Source organism: Colletotrichum acutatum, assembly GCF_030867785.1.
Source record: "Colletotrichum acutatum strain CBS 112980 chromosome Unknown BDZ83scaffold_5, whole genome shotgun sequence".
Lineage (NCBI taxonomy): Eukaryota > Fungi > Ascomycota > Sordariomycetes > Glomerellales > Glomerellaceae > Colletotrichum > Colletotrichum acutatum.
The window spans coordinates 125,179-146,263 of NW_026848999.1; the positions used below are offsets into that span (position 1 = coordinate 125,179).

General features: G+C 54.1%; 8 protein-coding genes across 8 annotated transcripts; 4 read left to right on the top strand and 4 right to left on the bottom strand.

Annotated features, from left to right (window-relative positions):
- Positions 1-273: 273 nt before the first annotated feature.
- BDZ83DRAFT_566137 (ATP-dependent RNA helicase eIF4A) lies at positions 274-1,823 on the bottom strand (the record flags this gene model as incomplete). Its single annotated transcript, XM_060503826.1, has 5 exons — positions 274-927; positions 983-1,341; positions 1,396-1,464; positions 1,542-1,616; positions 1,790-1,823. The coding sequence occupies 5 exons, from the start codon at positions 1,821-1,823 to the stop codon at positions 274-276; spliced, it is 1,191 nt and encodes a 396-aa protein (XP_060370769.1).
- Positions 1,824-2,410: 587 nt separating this feature from the next.
- On the top strand, positions 2,411-4,613 carry BDZ83DRAFT_332327 (F-box domain-containing protein). Its single transcript, XM_060502423.1, has 2 exons — positions 2,411-3,162; positions 3,398-4,613. Exons 1-2 carry the CDS (start codon positions 2,804-2,806, stop codon positions 4,563-4,565), a joined length of 1,527 nt encoding a protein of 508 aa, XP_060370770.1. The 5' UTR covers positions 2,411-2,803; the 3' UTR covers positions 4,566-4,613.
- A 1,821-nt stretch (positions 4,614-6,434) lies between these two features.
- Positions 6,435-8,728, top strand: BDZ83DRAFT_566046 (smr domain-containing protein; the record flags this gene model as incomplete). The annotated part of the gene is made up of 3 exons (XM_060503821.1): positions 6,435-7,375; positions 7,431-8,117; positions 8,170-8,728. 3 exons carry the CDS (start codon positions 6,435-6,437, stop codon positions 8,726-8,728), a joined length of 2,187 nt encoding a protein of 728 aa, XP_060370771.1.
- A 1,093-nt stretch (positions 8,729-9,821) lies between these two features.
- Positions 9,822-11,159, top strand: BDZ83DRAFT_747043 (uncharacterized protein; the record flags this gene model as incomplete). Its single annotated transcript, XM_060513368.1, has 2 exons — positions 9,822-10,612; positions 10,694-11,159. The coding sequence occupies 2 exons, from the start codon at positions 9,822-9,824 to the stop codon at positions 11,157-11,159; spliced, it is 1,257 nt and encodes a 418-aa protein (XP_060370772.1).
- Positions 11,160-11,321: 162 nt separating this feature from the next.
- Positions 11,322-13,605, bottom strand: BDZ83DRAFT_600368 (uncharacterized protein). The gene is made up of 2 exons (XM_060507028.1): positions 13,392-13,605; positions 11,322-13,156 (listed from the first exon to the last, which is right to left on the bottom strand). The coding sequence occupies exons 1-2, from the start codon at positions 13,557-13,559 to the stop codon at positions 11,657-11,659; spliced, it is 1,668 nt and encodes a 555-aa protein (XP_060370773.1). The 5' UTR covers positions 13,560-13,605; the 3' UTR covers positions 11,322-11,656.
- An 882-nt stretch (positions 13,606-14,487) lies between these two features.
- On the top strand, positions 14,488-15,947 carry BDZ83DRAFT_565719 (Alpha/Beta hydrolase protein; the record flags this gene model as incomplete). Its single annotated transcript, XM_060503786.1, has 2 exons — positions 14,488-14,548; positions 14,599-15,947. The coding sequence occupies 2 exons, from the start codon at positions 14,488-14,490 to the stop codon at positions 15,945-15,947; spliced, it is 1,410 nt and encodes a 469-aa protein (XP_060370774.1).
- A 24-nt stretch (positions 15,948-15,971) lies between these two features.
- On the bottom strand, positions 15,972-17,994 carry BDZ83DRAFT_332719 (carboxylesterase). The gene is made up of 4 exons (XM_060502424.1): positions 17,561-17,994; positions 16,371-17,447; positions 16,253-16,310; positions 15,972-16,192 (listed from the first exon to the last, which is right to left on the bottom strand). Exons 1-4 carry the CDS (start codon positions 17,855-17,857, stop codon positions 15,996-15,998), a joined length of 1,629 nt encoding a protein of 542 aa, XP_060370775.1. The 5' UTR covers positions 17,858-17,994; the 3' UTR covers positions 15,972-15,995.
- Positions 17,995-19,182: 1,188 nt separating this feature from the next.
- On the bottom strand, positions 19,183-20,827 carry BDZ83DRAFT_332785 (uncharacterized protein). Its single transcript, XM_060502425.1, has one exon. The coding sequence runs from the start codon at positions 20,681-20,683 to the stop codon at positions 19,283-19,285; it is 1,401 nt and encodes a 466-aa protein (XP_060370776.1). The 5' UTR covers positions 20,684-20,827; the 3' UTR covers positions 19,183-19,282.
- Between the last annotated feature and the right edge of the window lie 258 nt (positions 20,828-21,085).

A 21,085-nucleotide genomic window follows, 5' to 3' on the forward strand; every position in this document is an offset into this window, starting at 1 on the left:
GACTCGTAAGCCGTTCCGCATGCAAGCCAGTTTTTAATTCCACCCATGAGTCGGGGCGCGTCCAGCAATCAACCAAGAAGATGGTCAGCTGGCCACGCCCTGTGACTCGCCAGGTAGCCTTCCGCGATCTATCAACAAACAAGTCCTGATGAATCTCGAGTAGATTTCACCCTCAAGCGTCAGTGCCAGATCCGGTGCGTGATCGATCTCGGCAGACAACAGGGCCTGTTCCGTTCCAAAGAGAAAGTATGCGTGTATCCGTGAATTCGTTACTTAGATGAGGTCGGCAACGTTCATGGGCATCTCCTCAATCTGGGTGCTGTAGAACTGCTCAATCTCTCTCATCATGCGGACGTCCTCGGCGGTAACGAAGTTGATGGCAACACCCTTACGTCCGAAACGACCACCACGACCAATGCGGTGGATGTAGTTCTCGCGGTTGGCGGGAAGGTCGTAGTTGATGACCAGGGAAACCTGCTGGACATCGATACCACGGGCCAGAAGGTCAGTGGCGATCAGGACACGGGAAGATCCGGAACGGAACTCCTTCATAATCAGGTCACGCTGAGCCTGGTCCATGTCACCGTGCATGGCGGAGACAGTGAAGTCACGGGCGGTGAGCTTGTCGGTGAGCCAGTCGACCTTTCTGCGGGTGTTGCAGAAGATGACGGCTTGGGTGATGGTGACGGTCTCGTACAAGTCGGAGAGGGTGTCGAGCTTCCACTCCTCCTTCTCAACGGCAATGTAGAACTGCTTGATACCCTCAAGGGTAAGCTCGTCCTTCTTGACGAGAATGCGAACGGGGTCGCGCATGAACTTGGTGGTGACCTCAAGGACGTCCTGGGGCATGGTGGCGGACAGAAGGACGACCTGGGTGCTCTGGGGAAGGAGCTGGAAGATGTCGTAGATCTGCTCGGTGAAACCACGCTGAAAACTGATGTTAGCATGTAATCAAGCGAAATTGCGATCTATCAAAACTTACAGAAAGCATCTCGTCGGCCTCGTCAAGGACGAACATCTTCATGGAGTCGGTCTTGAGGAAGCGACGCTGGATCATGTCGTGGACACGGCCAGGGGTACCGACAACAACCTGGGGGCCGTCCTGGAGGGCCTTCATGTCGTCACGGACGCTGGTGCCACCGATGCAGGCGTGGCACTCAATGTTCATGAAGTCACCGATGGCGACAACGACCTTCTGGATCTGCTGGGCAAGCTCACGGGTGGGAGCAAGGATGAGGGCCTGGCAAGCCTTGACGTTGGTGTCGATCTTCTGGAGGACAGAGATGGAGAAGGTGGCGGTCTTGCCAGTACCGGACTGAGCCTGAGCAATGACATCGTGGCCTGGGCAAAGCGTGAGCAACGGTCTTCGTTAAACAAAATAGGTATTCAACATACCCTTGATGACGGGCATGATGGCACGCTGCTGGATGGCGGAGGGACGCTCGAAACCGTAGGCGTAGACACCTGGTGAGGCAAAGTCAGCAACATGGTCCACAGTGAGGGCATTTCCGCCCGAAAATTTTGACCGCGGGGAAACATACCGCGAAGGAGCTCCGACTTCAGGTTCATGTCATCGAAGGAGTCGACGGTCTCATCGTAGTTCGACTCGATCTGGCCTATGAGAAGATCTTTGTTAGCGACTTGTTGTCCTTCAATAAGCAATGCGCTAGGCGCTGGAAAGAGGGAGGGGGAGGCGGTCGGTCGGCCACTGGTAGACGACCCCAACGTCGACAGACGAGGCCTTCCACTGCCGCGCCCACGATGCCTCGTATGTTGTCGCAAGACTTACCCTCAGGCACATCCTCAAGACCCTTGTCAGCCATGATTGCGGTTGTGTTGTGGGAAAAATCTAGATCACAAGCACAGCTTGGGATCTAGAAATATCGTCGCGAAGGTGGGGTTTGGCGAGGGGCTGGAAAAATCGCAAACGTCTCGTTAGAGAGTTTTGCGAAATATGTCGACGAATCGAAGTCTAAGAATTAAAGTCTCAACTAGATCCGATACTCTTGGCGAAACGCAAGAGTAGAACTGAATCTAGGAAAAAAGGGTGCGTTTGGTTTGGTTGTTCGTGGGGTGATGGTGCACGTTGATTGTTCGGGGTGGGAGACGAAGTTTTTATCAGCAGCTGCAGGAATTCTTGACCACGTAAAAAATTTCCTGGCGGCGGGCGGCCCCTCGATTTATGCGGTAAGCGAGGTGGCGCTAAACGGAACAGGCAGGATGGGTGATTAGGGCACACCCGCCGTGCCTTCCTTAGTGAATGAGCGACCACTAGCAGTGCAGCTATGGGAGACTGCTGACAGCGGAAACCAGCGCTGGGAAGGCCGGAGATAGCACGAACGATAGAAGGCACAGCAGCCGCACTTGCCTGCTAAATTTTCTTTGCCTTGTCGCCCATCCCGTCTCCCCCTCGAGGGTGCATCGTGGCGGAATGCCTGCTAGATTTTCATCTAGACAATCTTCATGCATTAATTGAGTCACAGAACATGTTTATCGAAGCATGTGTCCGCCACGCACTGCTACCACCCATTACCTGGCTCGTACCACCTGCACCTGCGATGCCGCTACGCCAGTGAGTGACATGATTCCTTGTACAGCTTTTTTCTCGTCTCATTTTCACACCCTTCTTTCTGGACTTCAGACTGTTAGGTAGATTCTTCAGCCTTTTTGCATGTCTGGTTTCTCCAACGTCACCCCCGCCACTACTCTTTTTTTCTCCCTTTAGCCCAAAGCAGCACATACACATGTCAATGTCCTTCCAATGACCCAAGGATCCTAGTAACTCGCCTTCAGACCACCTTACATGGCGAACGATACCTCATCTGTGCCACACCATGGCACTGTATCCAATGGCCGGACCAACAGCCATGCTGACAACACCAGCCTCGATGACTATGACTCAAAGGCCCTTGAAAATGCAGTCACGTCGACTGAGTCAATTCCAACTCATCCTTTGGGAGTGAAACCGCTGGGCAACCAGTATCTCTCGGACCGTCCGAACGCTCGGAAAGACATCGGGTACCTGAAAATTTTGCCCGATGAGGCTCTTATGCTCCTTTTGGAGTATCTCGACGAGGATCGTCTTCGAAATCTTGGCTACACATCCAGGTTCCTCTACGCATTCTGCCGGTCGGATGATTTGTGGAAGACGCTATTCCTTCAGTAAGTCACCTACTTTGTTGAGTGGAGGGAGATCATGGGGTTTGGTGTTGTTGGTGTTCATTGGCAAGCGCTGCGACTTACAGAGTCATCCATCTCCGGTAGTTTCGCCGGATTAAAATAAGGGCTGTTCTCGACCGGGATTTCCTGGTGACTCTTATTCTAGAAGGATCAGAGAACGATATCGTGGTCATGCATGTTGACGTGCAATTCATTGACTTGACTAACGTAACCTTAGATCTCACAGCTCAGGAAGATTCGAGGGCAAATGGCAGGGATCTTGGAGGGCTACCCAGTTGAAGCTCTCGTCAGAGCAACAAGCAGTCATTGACTGCAATAATGTCTTCTCTGACGTTCTACACAGACCCTTTGTCTGCAGCCATGTAGACTTGAAGCAGTTCACCTCAAGGATACCAACTCGCAATATGATTCGGCGCATGGAAACGCTGACCTACGAGGACTTTTCTGAAAACTGGACCGATACCCCTTTTGTTCTAACCAAATACATCCAAAAATGGCCTGTTTGCCACGGATGGACTATCGATACCATATCGAAACACTACCACGATGTAGAATTTCGCGCAGAGGCTGTTGACTGGCCCTTTTCGACATACAACGAGTATATGAACAATAACGATGACGAGAGTCCTCTCTATCTATTCGACAAAAAGTTCGCCGAAAAGATGAAGATCACGATTGGCCAAGAGGAGGGGGCAGCTTATTGGAAGCCCGAGTGCTTTGGTCCGGATTTGTTCGAGCTTCTGGGAAAGGAACGACCTGCCCATCGCTGGCTCATCATCGGGCCTGAACGGAGTGGATCAACTTTCCACAAGGACCCCAACGGTACGAGTGCATGGAACGCGGTGATCCAAGGTGCGAAATATTGGATCATGTTTCCACCCACGGCCATGGTTCCAGGAGTGATTGTCTCGCAGGACAGCAGCGAGGTCACTAGCCCCTTGAGCATCGCAGAATGGCTTCTCGAGTTTCATGCAGAAGCCCGTCGGTCACCCGACTGCGTCGAGGGTATCTGCCAAGAGGGGGAAATTCTATATGTGCCTAGTGGATGGTGGCATCTAGTGGTCAATTTGGAGAGCGGAATCGCACTGACCCAAAACTTTGTACCGAGCAACCAGCTCTCCGAAGTCATTTCATTCTTAAGGGACAAGCCAGACCAGGTTTCTGGCTTCAAGCAAGAGGTAGCTGATCCATACGCATTGTTCATCGAGCGACTGCGCCAAGAACAGCCAGAATTGCTAGAGCAGGCCCTCCTGCTTTTGGAGAAGAAGAGCATCCAGAAAAAGAGGAAGTGGGAGGAAGCAGTAGGCGGAGGCCAGGCAGAGGCCAACGGAGGTGGCTTCAGCTTCGGGTTCGGGGATGACCTGGATGATGATGAAATTCCTTGAGCAGCCTATTGTAGATGACAATATGGCATGGTAGAGCATGACGATTTTCGATATTGGAAGGCAGAGACTCTTCATCGATTTTGTCTTCCGAGTACATCACTCAATGCTTTCAAAGACATGGCTAATCCAATAAGGACGTAGAAGAGCCACCCTTGTATCTCCATGTCCTTGTCGTAGTTTGTCCGACACACCTCGAGGGCAGCTTTCAGCCAAAGGGCATTTGGGAACATAGTAGAAGAAGGGCTCCTTGGTTGAACCTTGCTCGGGTATCATCAAAGCCAGCCTGCTCACTAAGACGGAGCGACTTGGGTCAGAATAGTACGAAGGGCGCATTGTGGCCGGTGAGGGCAGAGCTGGACAGAGGATCGGCTTCTATGAAAGCACCAAATAAATGAGAATCCGTCTTTCAACCTTGTTCAGTGGAACGCTAACGAGCGCTTCACTGCTTAGCATCTAAAACTGAAAAGACAGTATTCCCATGGTTTTTATCTAGTCAAAAACGTATCTGAATAATTCCTCAAAAGCAAGAAAACTTCATATCATGTAGCATACCAAGATGTTGGGTTTCCTTCCAGGTTGCAGGTATAGATAGATATGTTCCTACTTCAAATGTTGGGTCTCACGTCATAAACCGCTTCAAGCTCTCGCTGAAGTCAGGACCATGGAGATTCTTGAGTTCGAACAGTTTAGATGAAAATGTCACTACCCGGGATGGGAGGGTGTGTCTACCTATGAAACTTGAGGTAAGGTGAGGTACAACAGGGTACGTACATCATCAGTTGCCCCACCCCGTTATGGTCGTCCCTTAGGACTCCCATCAGTGGATCACTGGATGGGCAATGGGGAGGTGTGCTTCTTGGGGTTACGTCCCGGACACCTACCCCTAGTGTGCCTCGAGATTGGCTCCTTTCCGGTACGTGCCCACTAGGCGCGAGTCCACTGGCACCGGGTCCCAGTTCCCCGACCCCCAAAGAGCTGTTGGCCAGCTGGTAGTGGTGGGTGGTGCATCATCCCTTCCTACCTTCCTGGACTCTCTCTCACCTTGCCTCAACCTGTTTGCCTGCATCCACAGGAGCGGTGCAGCAGCAGCGCAGGAAGTACGCACGCACCAGTACCCGACCGCAACTCACCTTACCTCTGCCGCCCTCAAGTGGCCCCGTCCTCAGCTGAAGGGGGACGACGACGTGCACCTGGCTGCATTTCCGCCATCCAAACCACCATCTCCAAATCTCCCACTTTCCTTCCGTCGTGTCTCGCTTCTACCCTAGCCTTTCAACGGCTGGCGACAAAGGCTCAGTTTGCGAGCAACCCAAGTCCACCCAAACGGGGAAGTCTCTTTTCTTTCGCCTACTTTATACCCGTAGTACCGACCGCTTCATTCAACAACAAGCTCGAGACGATCCCCCCTCTGCCCCTGGCTCCGAAACCATGTGACGGAACCATCGACTCCCGCCCACCAACCTCGCTCCCATCGCCAACTCGCTCGCTTTTCTTCGATTACTCTTTCAAGTACACGCAAGACTTTAGCGCATCCTGCTTCTTGTGGTTCTGACCTTGCACTGGCGGACAGGACAGCTCATCTATCCTCGAACTCAACCCCCAACGGCCATCCGCGAAGGCTGACATCCGACATCAACTCCCACCTAAGCCTTGCCTGACGCCGCCGCAACCGCTGCCACTACACTCTCGCCGCCAGCCTTACGTAGTATTTGCTCTGCTTCAACCCAAGACCGAGTACCATTCATAGACGCGCCGTCACGGTCTCGGCTCCAACCGTTACATACGTACGCAATACATTACTTCTGACGCACCTTTGCTGCCTTTATCTACTGTACCTAGGCCCGCGTCTCAGCCTCAAACCGCGCAAACATGGTTTCCGACGAGCACTACGAGATCTGCCTACCGATTCTCCAGGATGTCACACTCGAGGACGAAGACAAGACGGACAAGTTAGAAGATCTCCTGCGAAACCAGACGACTCTGAATGGCTCCTCACTAGATAATGCGATCCTGGATGTCCTATGGCGATACCGTGACGGAGGTGGACTGGCGGCCTCCCCTCCTCCTATCCGTCAGACTATCTTGCGGCGACCATCACCTGCATCATGGCGCGGCAATGCCACTCCTCTCTCTGGCTCGCCCAGACTTGGAGTCAGTCCTTTGGCCCCTCCAGGCTTTGTTCCGTCCTTTACTCCATCTTTCACGAGAACGAAATCGTCTGCGGCTTCTCCCTTCTCCTCTCCGAGACCCTCTCCGAGACTCGCATTTGCGACACCCGCCATACCCAATAGCCCGAACTTGAACGCATACGAGTTCGCAAACGACAAGTCACCTTCTCATGAAACTTTTGGCGACTATCAGACGGAAAACGTGGAGTGGCTTGTCGCCGATGATGCTATCAGCGTTACATCATCTGTCGGAACCTCAAGCGGCCTGAATGCTGCTGCCCCTGAGTTTTCCTCCATGTCCTCACAGCAAGCTGACATGTCTCCATATGACATGCTGCGCTCAATACTCGGCCGGACGCGAACTGACGAGGAGATTGAAGCAGCCCTTGCTCTCCACGGCTACGACCTAAGCGCAACCATTGCATCAATCATGGAAAGCCAGGCGCAAGAGAACGGATACAGCAGCTCGCAGCCTGACGACAATAAGGTGTCTCTAATAGGAAAGGCGCTTGCTGCAGAAGGACGGCCCAGTACCCCAGCTGGACAAAGGTCGGGCGTTATCTGCAAATTCTACATGTCCACGGGACAATGTTTAAGGGCAGATTGCAGATTCAGTCATGACTTGAGCAATCATTTGTGCAAGTAAGTATATCCTGCTCTAGCTTTGAGTGCAATTCTAGCTAACATAATTATCAAGATATTGGGTAATGGGCAACTGTCTAGCTGGCGAGACTTGCATATTCTCTCATGACCCAGCACATCTAATGAACAAGCTGGCGCTGGACGGAGCTAGTACTCCGCCAACAAAGCAGGCCAACTTGTCCGACCTGAACTTGTTTCCAGCACTTCCACCTGGCACGCCTGATCACATTGGCAGCTATAGCGGAAGCCCAGGTGTTACAATCGGGCTTACGCCCCCACCCGGCCTAAAGCCGTTCTACACGAGTGACAGCCCTCGGTCTAGATCTCGCCCAGGAAGCCGACACCAGCAAGCGAGGGAACTTGTAGCTCCGTCGCTGGACGATGCAGACGCGTTCCCTACTCTAGGCTCTGCTGCGGCGAAGCAAGGCAAGAAACACCACGGGAAAAGGGGTGGACACGGCCACAATCATAAGGAAAATTACGCACCAAACTCCCTTGCTGAAATCGTCAAGATGTCGCCATCTCCAGGACCAGCTTTGCTCCGCCAAGATATCAAAAAGATTGGACGAAACGGGAGCTCAACCAATATCCGGAACGGGGAAAACAGCGCGGCAGCACAGGCGATCCAAAACCCGAAACACATTCCTTGGTTAGAAACCGGCGAAAGAGCCAACAAGGCCTACCTCAAAGCTCGACAAGAAGCTATTAAGCATGGCGGACTCAGGAATAAGTTCCTCCAGAGGTAAGAGCAGCAATTTCATAATGATGTTTCGCCAGGCTGACCAGTAAACCAGTGCTGCTCAAGCTTGGAACCGGAACGATGCTAGGGCTGCCAAAGCTCTGAGTCTGCGAGGCCAGAGCGAGAATGACTTGATGCGGAAGGCACATCGAGAAGCAGCGCGCGAGCTCTATGAGGAACGCAACAGAGGCATTGCGAACAGTTCCGAGATATATGTAGACCTGCATGGACTTCACCCTGAGGAAGCCGTGGAATACCTTGAGCGGGTTTTGATGGAGAACGGCAAGGAGACTCGACCGATTTACGCCATTACCGGTACCGGTCATCACAGTAAGAACGGCAAGGACAAGGTCGGCAAGGCGATTCGTAACTTCTTGAACGAGTGGAGGTACGCTTACCGCGAATTCTCCGTCCCTGGAGATCGCAATAATATGGGTGGCATCTTGGGCATTGATGCTCGAAGCTACGACAAGTCGTTGGCGCGCGAAGGAACGTCGAGTGCAGACGACAGTAAAGAGGAGGTTGATATCTTGAGTCAGGGTGTGGAGATTGGGGATGGTAAAGTTAGGATGCTTGTTAGGGATCCTCCGAAGGGGCCTAGTGGGCGGCGATGACGACCGGCTACCTAGAAGGGATGAAAAGAAAATAAAGTAGAAAGAACCACAAGTAGAAAATGTCAACAAGACGCTCCAGGAAGCGAACTCCTCTATCAAAATTATTTCAAGACCTTGGCGCGTATGGTGATGTGTTATTGCAGCGATGGCGACGGTAGAAGTAAAGCCAGGTCTAGTAAAGATCGGGCGGGTATCCGTACCTTACGGCAAGGTAGGTTGAGTTCATGCAGGGAAGAAGCACTTTGAGCTTTCCAGCTCGAGTGGAGCCCCCACCGAAGGGGAGCGCTGGACACTGGCCGGTCAGTCGGCAGGCAGACGGGATGCACAGCGGCTGCCAATTTGGGACGTGCGAGTGCCTTATGCATCGAACCCCCTGTATGCCATGCAATTGAAACCGTTCGCAGGAAACATGAGACATTCTCATTGCGTTTTCCCATGAAACGGGCTCTTTAGGTAATGCTCTGTAAACATCGTCATCAGGAACGGTAGCAAGCCTCGGTGTTCTAACTCTGAGTTTCTTTCTGCGTAAGTTCACGTGTTTGGGTTTCCTTCCAAGGCCCTTCTACTCCGTATACGTGTATCCGTACCTTCTGGGGCAACTAAAATAAGGTACGTGGTACTAGGGCATTTCCAATGACCCTGGAGAACCCCGGTTATTTTTGGCCAGGTAGCAGCCCGCCCGCATTGACGGGTCCGACGATCCTTGGAAGTTAACCGCGGACCTTGCGCATGTCTCTGTGAGGTGGTTTGGAGCCCTTTGGTTAGGCAGCTTACCTCATCGCGGTGGGTGTGTGAGGTCAGCTCCTTCAACGTTGCGACGCATTCTCCTCCCTCATCACTATTTCTCTGTGTTCCATTCCTGTACTTCCATCAAAGATTGGTCCTTTTTTTTTTTTCGAAATGGCCTCGGAAAATCTTGAGTGAATCAGTTACAATCCTAGCTGCAACAGAGACGAAATTACAGTAAACGAGCGTGCAATCGACTGGTCGAAGCCCCGCGAATAGCTTCCTGTATCCGGAGCCTCCGGGCCCCAAAAAGCCACCACGCTTCCAACTGTCTCCGCCTCCTCAGATCCCCGATCGATTACCCACGATGCCGGCCGACTACGAATCAGCAGCGAGGGCGCTCTCCCTCTCGCCGAATCCCCCGTCCTCCCCGTCCGAAGCCCACGCCGACGTCCGCCCGCCATGGATCCGCAACATCGGCGGCAACTCCTCCTCCTCGAGAACGACAACGACCCGCCGCATGTCCGCGGCACGCTTCGGTCGCGGGGGCCAATCCGGCTCCAGGCGAACCACGGCGCTATCGGGCGCGAACCGCGCGGTGCGCTCCGCCGTTAAGGCCGGCAATCGCCTCTGGAGCATGTACCTCGGCCTCAGCCCCGTCCAGCGCGTGGCCGTCGCCGCGTTCCTCCTCGTCGTCAACGTCCTGGGTCTTCTGTTCCTCATCTACTCGCACGCAATCTTCAAGTGGCTGGCGCCCGTGTCGCAAAAGTGGCGCGCCCTGCCGTTCGGCTGGCTCATCATCTGGGCCTTCACCTTCATGACGGCCTTCCCGCCCATGATTGGTTACAGCACCGCCATCTCGGTCTCGGGCTTCGTCTACGGGTTCCCGCTGGGCTACCCCATCGTCGCGACAGCCACGGTCGCGGGCAGCTTGACGGCGTTCTACACGAGCAGAGGCATCTTTAGCGGTTACGTGCACAAGCTCGTCGGGCAGGATCACCGGTTCATCGCGCTGGGCCAGGTCCTGAGGAAGGACGGGATCGGCATGTTGACGGCGGTGCGCTTCTGTCCGCTGCCGTATAGCTTGTCTAACGGGTTCCTGTCCACGATCCCTTCCATCAAGCCTTGGATGTTCGCCGTCTCAACGGCCCTTGCCAGGTGAGCACAGCAGGGACGCCTCATTGTGTCCTCGCCTCACTTCCCCAAGTTCTAGCACAACTAACAGAGGATCCCCAATAGTCCAAAGCTTCTCGTCCACGTCTTCATCGGCAGCCGCCTCGCCCTCATTGCCGAAAAGGGAGACGAGATGACGGCCGGCGGTAAGGCGATCAACTACATCTCCATGATCCTCGGTGGCCTCGTCGGCCTAGTCGTCGGCTGGCTCATTTACCAACGCACCATGGCCCGCGCTGCCGAGCTGGCCCTGGAACAGGCCGAGACCGAGGGCGGTCTGGTGCCCGGCCAGGACGCACCCGATTATTCGGATATCGAGGCCGGCCTCGTGGACCCGGAGGATGTGGCGGCGCTCATGGACGACGACGATATTTCGCTTTGGGCGCGTGAGGCTGATGAGGAGGGCGGGTATCATGATGACGATGACGATGAAAATGACGGCGGCGGGCAGAAAGTCGGGCGCGAGGGCCCCGTGAATCCGTTTGATGATGAGCACAATGGAAAGGGGGGCGGGTTCAAGGATTCGGATTAAGGCGTTTTTCGTTTCTAAATGGACAGCAACGGCATTGTAGACTTAGAGTTGATGTGGCACTAGACACTGTTTCTAGACATCAAACATGACTGAAAAGTTCCAGGACAAATGATGCCCAGGGCAGCGTACGGGGAAGCACAAATTGGGCAGCAATAGTACGGAGTCTTCTCGTGATATCAATGTCTCATTTCTGGTCTTGTGTGGTATCATACGGACGAGTTCTGTCTGCTTTTCCTCCTGTGTCCACTCATACCATACCCTTCCTCTCGGCCTCATCAATCTGTACATCAAACTCGTGCAGTACACCGCGGGGTGTAGCTGGAATAAGAAAAGTCCACGAAGGTGGACGAGAAAAACTTGCTCTGAATTACAGGTCACATCCCAACGCCTTCGCTTAAAACAGGCAAACGCCGCCCTTTCCCGATAATAGAAAGTCATATGTGCAACATGGAAAATGGAGAGAAACAAAGATGAGAAGGCGTCATGATCTCAGACCACTATTGCCTCCCCTGGAAGTGTTGCATGAACTGGATCGCCTGCTCGATGGGATAGCCGATGAACACTGGACCCGTGAAGACCATCTGTGGCACGCCATTCGGCGTGAACTGCTTGTTCGCGTCGAGAGGTGGGTTGATGAATGTCGGTTGTTGAGGAGGGGCGCTGTAAGACGGCTGCGGCTTCACAGGCGTCGATGGTAGTTCGATAGGTTGAGGATCCGGTTCGGGGTGGACAAAGGTTTGATCGCCAGTATTTGGCGGAGGCGACGCGAAGCCCATAGCAGCAAGCTGAGCGTGATCGAAAGGGCATTTTCCTGCGGGCTTTGGCGACGAAACATCTTCGCCTATCTCGTTTGACATGAGCTTTGGAGCTGGTGTAGGAGACTCGGGTTGAGCCTCTTCACGAGCGGCTGCCATCGCTGCCATCTTCGTATGATCGAAAGGGCATTTGCCAGTCTTTGGCGCTGGTGTTTCTTCGCCTTCAGAACCAGATGGCATAAAGACGGGTGCTGGGGGAGGCGAAAGAGGACGCTCTTCGTCGCCCATACCATGAGGCTCGTAAATTGGAACCGATATACCCCACGGGCGGCTAGGAGACTCGCCTACTCGAACCTCTTTGAGCGTTCGGTCGAAGTGGCTCTGCCGGGCCTCATCTGCATCTTCGGGCTCCGGTTGAGACTGCTCGGCATCTTCTACCGTCGTGTCTGTGACAGCCTTTGCCCAGTTGTGAACCCTCTCATTCGAGGTCCGTTCGATCTCTTCTTGCTCCTGCTGTGACTCTGGCAACATTGGCTGATGTAGCGCACTAAGCCCCTGAATCATGTTCACCAGATTGCCGTATTTTGCGTCCAGCTTCTTGATTTGCACTTCATTCTTTTGGTATCTTCTCACACAGACCTCGTGACTGCGAGGCAACTCGTGCTTGTGTGTCTCAACGTAGTGTGCAATCTCTTCCGGGGAGTGTTGATCTAGGTAGCGAATCGGACATTTGGCGGGGGAATCGGCAGCGCCGGGAGCCGGTTGAGATGTTGACTCCTCGAACATGGCGGCACAGATGGGGTCCGTAGAGTGGTGCGGAGTAGGGTCCTGAGAGCCCTTCCCGGCGCTGTGCGCTTCGCCATCGCCCTCGCCTGCGCTGTCCGCCTTCTGAGAAGAGAAAGGGCATTCCAAAGGCCCCTTCTTCCCCTCGATCGTGAAGTCTTGCTCAAGCACGGTAGACATGGAAGTTCCAGTTTGTGCCTCACGAGAAGAAGTCTCTCTGCTAGAGTCGCTCGTCTTACTCGTTTCGCCGATTGACGTAAGCTGCTGAGCAACGCGCCGGCCGTCTCGGATGATGAGAGCAATCTGATTTCGGGTGTCCAGCTTGTTGCGCTTCGGTAACGGTACGGGGTTAGCGTCTTCTAGCGATGGATTCGCGAGTTCAGGCGGCAGCTGTAACTTTGCCAATACTTCGGAGATTTCGGGGGCAGCTGGGGCATGTTTGTCGGCTAAGTATTGGTACTGTGAAGGTTGGTCGATTAGCAAGAGTTACCACCGAAGCTGGCCTGGAGGCGAAAGTGAGGGAAAAGTTGCAAAATTGCAAGTCAGAAAATGATGAAAGGATTCAGTCTTCGCCCCTTGTGGAAGGAGCTCTTGATCTAGAGCTAAGGTTGTTCATCACGTTGGAGGTGGTGAGGAGAGTGTCGCAAAGCAGTGGCTCTGCTGACAAACCCCTGCGCGTTTCGTTTCAACTCACCTGCTCGTGGGCGAATCTGAGCTTGTGCTCCAGGATCGTCTTCCTGTCGGTCAAGATCTGGACCTCATCGGCAAGAGCGTTGAAGGATTCAACAAGAGTCGTAGTTAGATGTATGTAATTCATCCCACTGTTGGTGGCTTCGCGCTCGGAACATGTGGAATGGGGCATGAAGTGGCGGGAAGAGAAGGTATTCGATGTTTGGGTGGATGGGGAGACTTTCCTTTGGCAGCCCATCGTGCACCAGGCGCTTCCCCAAGTTAGGACTTGGTAGGCTCGCTAGAGAGACGGCGCGCGTGGAGTCCGACCCAGGTTTTGCCGAGCCGAGCACCTTCGGATCGTACGCGGGGGTTGATGTCATTGGTGGATTGTCACCCGGAATCGGAGCTGAGCTTATGTAAGGAATCTAGAACATTGCTACCTCTAAGAAAGTGAAAGTGAGGCAAGAAATGGGAGTTGGGAAGAGAGTCCGGCCTGGCAACGGATGGCCCGCAATATCGCCAGCATGCTTGCTTCTTTTTACGCGCGTATCTCATCGTAATTTCAGCTTTGTGTTATTGCATCGTGCGATAATATGCAGACCTCGTGGTCTTTCTCAGACCTCACCCATTACCAATTTATGTCAATCCCTATGCTCACTTTGTGCTCTTTTGAGCAGTTAACATATCGTCTTTCTAGCCAACTTCAAGAATATATAATCAGTTGCATATGCATATTCCCATGAATCCTGTAAGAAGTCATCAAGTGCTTCATCGATATATACCTTCACCCATGATTGTTTCTAGATTGAGAGTGAATTCTAATTCGCGAAAGTGGAAAACCGAAGAGTTCAGTGATCGAATCCTTTCCCTGAAGGTGCTGTTCCTGACATGCGATGCTCACAGTGTCACACTGTGACTGACCCGGTTGCCCAACTGAGAAGGTGCGACATCTCACAGCACTTTATCTTGCACCACCATCTAGGCGGGGTTCTCAAGGTCCTCATGCTTGCGTAGTTGCCAACATCAAGTTCAGGGTTCTTGTTGAAGCAGTCTGCTCTGCGGTTTTCCTACTTTCCTGTGCAGTCACCAAGCCTTCACTTTACCACCACCGGCTCAAAATGGCTTCCAAAGTAATTAGTGCGGCGAAACTTCTCAGCAAGAGGTCGCATGTCATCCCAGGTAATTCTCCCCGTAGGATCGTTTAAAGATCAGCACTAATCAAACGACAGGCCAGTTTCTCGTGTCTGAACTCTTCTTTGAGGTTCCAAAGGACTACAGCAATCAAGCTTCGGGCGTTCTTCAATTGTTTGGCAGAAGCGTCACCAAGCATGAGAGGCCCATAGTCCCTCCCACCGAAAGCGAGAAGAAGCAGGCAGAGCAGAAACCATGGATGGTGTTTCTGCAAGGTGGACCGGGGTTTGGTAATCCAGAGCCTCAAGACAGTCCCATCACTCGCACTGCCTTAGATCGAGGATACCAGGTCCTGTTCTTGGACTATCGAGGAGTTGGACTCAGCTCTCCTGTCTCCGCTGCTACCTTAGCCCTCGAGGGCAATGCTCAGAAGCAAGCCGACCACCTCAAACTACTTCGCCAAGACAACATTGTCAATGACCTCGAAGCCGTTAGAGCCTATCTCACTGAGGACTTCCCGGAAGAAAAGAAAAAATGGTCCCTCTTCGGTCAATCGTTTGGCGGTTTTGTGTCTCTCACCTACCTTTCGAGGTTCCCTCAGGGCCTTCGGGAAGTCTTCCTCACTGGCGGTCTCGCGCCCGTCGGCAAGTCGCCCGAGCAGGTGTATGAGGCAACTTTCAAAAAGGTCCAGGAGAGAAATCAGGCCTACTACCAAAAGTATCCCGAAGATATCGAAGCTGTCCACCAAGTGGCTCGTTTTATCCAGGAAAAGAAGCAGGTCAACCTCCCTGGCGGCGGATATCTCACTATTCCAAGACTGCTCACTCTTGGTCTTGCCTTCGGTGCTCATGGGGGACTCGACTCGGTGCATTCGACCATTCTCAAGCTGAAGACGGACTTGGGCCAGTTTGGCTTCTTCACACGCGCGTCCCTGACGGACGTTGAGACGGCCACATCCTTCGATAGCAACATCATCTATGCCATATTGCACGAAGCAATTTACACTGATGGGCCGGGTTCTGTTTCCAACTGGGCAGCCTACAGAGTCGGCAAGTCCTTGGAGAAGTTCTCCTGGTTGGCGAAGGAGCCCGCCATCTCCGAATTCACAGCCCCGCCCCTCTACTTCTCGGGCGAGATGATCTTCCCCCTACACTTTGAGACATACCCGGAGCTGATTGAACTGCGCGAAGCCGCCGAGATCCTGGCCAAGTTTGACCAATGGCCGGAACTGTATGACCAAGAGAAGCTGCGCAAGAATACGGTGCCTGTGTACGCAGCCAGCTACATCGACGACATGTACGTTGACTACGAGTTCGCCAAGGACACGGCCGCGCTCGTCAAGGCCAAGGTGTATGAGACGAACCAGCTATACCACTCTGCACTGCGCGCCAAGACGGATGAGGTGATGAGGGAGCTTTTCAAGCTTCGTGACAACCCAATCGACTAATTTGTACCTCTATTCATTACTTCACGCATGTACATATCTAGAATCGCCTCAAATGGGTATCTTTGCAGCCGTCTTTTTCCAGAATCCACACCTCTTCTCCAGTTGTCCCAGGTCAGCAGTCGCGAACCCCTCCGGATTGACGACCCACTCCTTGCTGTCCTTGAGGGGCGGTACACCAGCTTCCGTTGATGCCGATGGCTTGAGCGCATTAGGGTCGCCTGTTTGAAAGAAAGACGCAAACGCCCCTGAAGCATTTAGCGTTAGTGGTGTTCCAGGGTAAGCAACATGCAATCTTGTGTACTCACCGGCATAGCCTTGGTAGCGGGCAGGGTCCGTCTTCTGCACGGCGTTGACCTGGTTCCACTACGTACTTGTTAGTTATCCATTGACTAGATTCTTCCATGGAAAGATACAGAAACTCACCCAGACGGTATCACTAGCATGTTTGGACGGGTTGAGTGAGTACTCGCCCAACCAACCCCCTTTCGGCGCGGCGCCCGAGAACCAAAACGCCGGACACGAAAGAACGACGTCCCGGTAAATGAGTCCAGCCCGCACATACGTCGTGTTATACGAAATCGTCTCCGTCGTGCCGTCCGCGGGATACAGCCTCTTGACGCCCTCGATCTCGCAGTCCCCAAAGCCGGGGAGAAATCCCCTCAGCCACTTGTCAAACGAGGCCTCGCTCGAGTTGAACGGCGGAGACCCGACGTCCGTCGCGCTCTGGAGCCCGCCGGGCAGGAAATTCTCGCCCTCGTGTGTGTTGTGCATCGCGAACGCCAGATCCATGTTCACGCGTCCCGCGGCCGCGGCCTCGGAGAGCGGCTCCCGGAGGAACTCGCCGTCGATGACGGGCGACCACGTGAAGGACGACGTGTTCGTAACATGCGAGCTCGAGATGGCGAGGCTGGCGTCCCGAATCGTCTGCACGTCCGCCTTCTTCAGACAGGCCAGGCTATCCTCGACGCCGGCGCACCCCGTGCGAGACGCGAGCTCGTCGTAGAGAGCCTGTGCCTCGGGGCTGTCGTAGGCGTACGTCTTTGGCCAGAACGGGCTGCTGGCCATGGCCTTGTGGAAGAGCTTCTGCTCCCCTCCGCGGCCGAGGGCCTGCGCCAGCACGCTGCCGCCGCCCGCCGACTGGCCCCAGATGGTCACGTCGTCCGGGTCGCCGCCGAACTGCTTGACGTACTTTTTCGTCCACTTGAGCACGGCTTCCTGGTCCAGCAGGCCCGGGTTCAGGTCCGATTTTGGGTCCGCGGCGATCTGCTTCCCGGGCAGGAGACCGAATGCGTTTGTGCGGTAGTTTGGGTAGATAAACATCATGTCGGACGAGCTCGAGACGTTGAGGATCGGGTAGGCTGAGGGCGGGATGCTGAAGTAGGCCGAGCCCTGGATGAAGCCGCCACCGTAAAAGGTGACGACGACAGGCTTCAAGGGTTGGTCTTGCGTCCAGGGGCGGGAGTAGAGGCCGAGGTACAGACAATCTTCGGAGCCGTTGACCTACAAATGCGCCCAAGATTCAGTCAGTATAACTTCTTCTTCTTCGTCATCTTATCCTGCACACCCAACAACTCTGAAACCACACGAGATGAAGAGAGTAAAGAATAACATACCGTCCGCTGAGGGCACATATCAAACGGCTGGCTAGAGTCATACACGACACCCTCCACCGCCGCAGGGGGCTGCGGCCCCCGAAACCGGTTCTCCCCCACGGGAGGCGCCGCGTAGGGAATCTTCTGCCAGTACGAGATGTTATACTGGTCCGAATAGGCGCCCTGGAAGTTGCCGTAGTCGAGCTCGGCCAGAAGGTGATTCTGCTCCGCCTGCGCTTGCAGAGCGGGGCCGGAGGTCCTAAAGGCCGCCGTCAACGCCGTGATCACCGTCGCTACGGTTCCTGAGATGGGCGCCATCGCAGTAGACGATCGTCGAGGAGGGTGGAAGATCCTCCTTTCGGCGTGGGGTGGCGGTGTTCAAAGAGGGAGGAGGGTAACTTCGATGAGAGGCGGCGGGACTCAACTCGACTCTCACGAGGCTTCAGCAGGAACGCCGGAAACGAACTGGATGGACATCTACTGACGCTGGTGGCTGGTAGACGATTATTATACCCATGTAGAGTCAGTCTCGCCCCCCGTTGCAACCGATGGCCGCCCCCGGGGGGGCTAAGGATGAGGAGGGGTTCAACCAATGGATGTAGGTAATAATCTAATCCAAGCCTGTCTGTCCAATTCTACACTAGTTCACATTTCCACCATACATCCGCCGCCCGGGAACAGAGGACTAATTCGGGGCCTATTCCGGACGAAAGCATCGCGAACAAGAAGCAGGAAGAATGGAATGTAAAAGCTGTCATTGTGCCTGGTTCCAGGTCGTTGTGTGGGGTAGCTAGCGCCGATGGTGGGGTTTTCGCCCAGGTTGCGCGGACAAGGTTTCCCCTCTTGATAAAGTTGTTTTTTCACTGGCTCCCCCTCGGAGCTGCGGAGCTTCGAGCAGCGCACCTAAAATGATGAAAAGCCTGTGAACATTGTCCCTGACTCCCCCAGAATCAAACAAACCTGGGGTGACGGGTGGGTGGGTTGGGGTTCGTTCGGGGTGGTGGGCTCGCACCGCTCGGTATCTCTGCTCAATCATGCCCCGAAAGTATTCGTACGGATGGCAGACTCGACGATGCAATTTCTCCGCCGCAACCATTTACTTTTCTCTCTACTTGTGTAGATCAAATTGGCATCAATGACTCTCTTGCCCTTCGTTCCTACTGACTAAACCTGGCACTAGTAGGGAGGCGCGGATGCGACGGCAAGAGTCTGTTCTAACATCATGATGCAACTTATTCACCTTCCAACATTCGTTCCGGTCAACAAAAAATCGACCGCGTTACCATGCCGCCTCGGTCCCGACACAACACAGCTGGCACGAGAATGGTCACATGGGCCAAAGACCTGCATGGATTTTGGTTCGATCGGATAAACGGGACGCGCCTTTGTTTTATTTCTGTAGTTTCTCCCCATGCTTTCATCCAAATGATGGGGTAATATCTCTTTCAACAATAGAGGGACCCGTCGCCGTGGGACAAAGGCTCCCGAATATGGGGCTCCATCGAACAGAGTTTCTTTCGCCTTGACCACTTGACCACCCATGTACCAAGCAACGTCTTCGCTTTCCTCCTTTTTCCCAACAACATACGCATACAAACGCCTAATACCTACTCATGTCGACGGCGTTTCCCTGCCTCCATGTGCTGCCATGTCCATTTTCTCCTCCTTGACAAAAACAGCCATGACAGACAATCTCTCTAGGACAGAACCCCTCGAAGGAAAGCCGTGCCTTATCCTAACCACTTAAACACCAAACGGTCCTGGATGCCAATGATGCGGCGGGGGAGGCGGGGGAGGCGGCGGAGGCCGCATATGAGGATGCATGGGCGGCGCAACCGGCCACACAGACATGACGTGAGGGTGCGTCGCCCGTTCCATGGACGGTAGCGCCCTACTGCCTATATCCTCCTCTCTTCGAATCGCTGTCTCGCGGAGCATAAGAGCCGCAACTTCTGGATGCCCAATCAGAAATTCCGAGGTAAACTGCGGCGCTCGTTGCCAGAGCAGAGGCTGCAAAAAGCCAACGCGCGCAAAGATCATCCTTAACAACGGGTCAGATTCAGGGACGCCGGCGTAGAGCTTCGAACAAAGTTGCAACACAATCGACTGCGCTGCATCAGGCCCGGCGGATTCGAGCATGTCGATGCAGTGACGCTGAATCGCAGTTTTGAAGTCGTCCATGAGAAATTTATTGGCCACAATGTACACCTCCAGGCTTAGCTCGTATGTGAGCAGGAAAGTCCGCATGTCTTCGCCTCGTATACGGTCGCCGTCCGCATACTCGTCGTTGGCAGAGACTGGCAAACCGACCGAGGGCGTTGACTCTGGCGGTGTGAGGACTTGCTGTCGGCTACGGCGTCGGCTGTGTGGCTGTAGGCCCATGGGCCGCACTGGTGGCAGAGGATTGATAATGTGTGGCGGAAGGTGGCCCGGAATCGGCCTTGCGCGACCAACGCCACAGTTCCAGCATGGCGGTCCGATGGTTGTGGTGCAGCGCGGACATCGACAATCTGGGCGGTGTGAGCCTGGCTGTTTCCGGTTCATGCGGTCCCATTGCCGCTCCCGCCGCCGTTGCCGCCGCTGCGCCCGGATTCGACTTCTGGCACTGGCGTCGCTGGCTTCCGATGATGACACCTCCGACTCCGACTCACTTCGGTAGCCAGAGTCTTGTGCTTTCCCTCGTTCCGATGCCTCGCCAGCCAGTGCTGACGCTGCTGGTTTGATGGGAACAAAACTTCTTTGATAGAGGAACGCGACGAGAAAGTGGAAGATGGCCGGATCCTCTTCTGGAAAGTCCATGGATTGCGCCTCAGCTTCTCTGAAATCTCCGCAAAGAGCTTTTCGAAAATATTCCGTCGCTAGCAAGATGTTCCTGTGTACATGAAAAGTCTCTTGATTCGGCGCCCGTCCAACTCGCAAGGGGATGATGGAGGAACTGTATCGACCGTCTGCTGAACTGAGCCACAAATCTTCGTTCGGGCTAGGATCATCTTTCCGTTTGTTTTCTTCGTGTGTCTGATCGATGACAACGACGTCAGGGAAACTGGTTGGTCCTGTTCTCATAACATCGCCCAGGGTTCGAACGGCACCGTCCGCATCAGCACTGCTCCCGCACCCACCGTGAGCATTGCCCTGAGTGGACATTTCGCAATGCACTCAATCTATGCGGTTGAATCAGTTCAACTTTATAGGAACTGTTGCGAGGTTGAGCCTCACGATATCTTTTTTTGGAGAGCTGGAACAGGTGACCAGAAGAGAAAATGAACAAGTCGAGTCAAAGAACCACGAAAGAACGATAACAAGAAGGAGAGAGAGGAACATGAGAGCGCATTTCGGAGCCAAGGAACGACCGCTTCATATAGCTTAGACTTGTACCAGACCGAGGTCAGGCAGCCACACCCACAGCTATATGCAAAAGTCGAACAAGACGGATGAGGGTGGGTAGCTCGGTGGGCGGTGGCTGTCAGACCTTTGTTGGTCGCGAGCCTTCTGGGCGCGACCACCAACTACCTATGGCGAGGCGCATCTCGGTCACTAGAGGCCCGC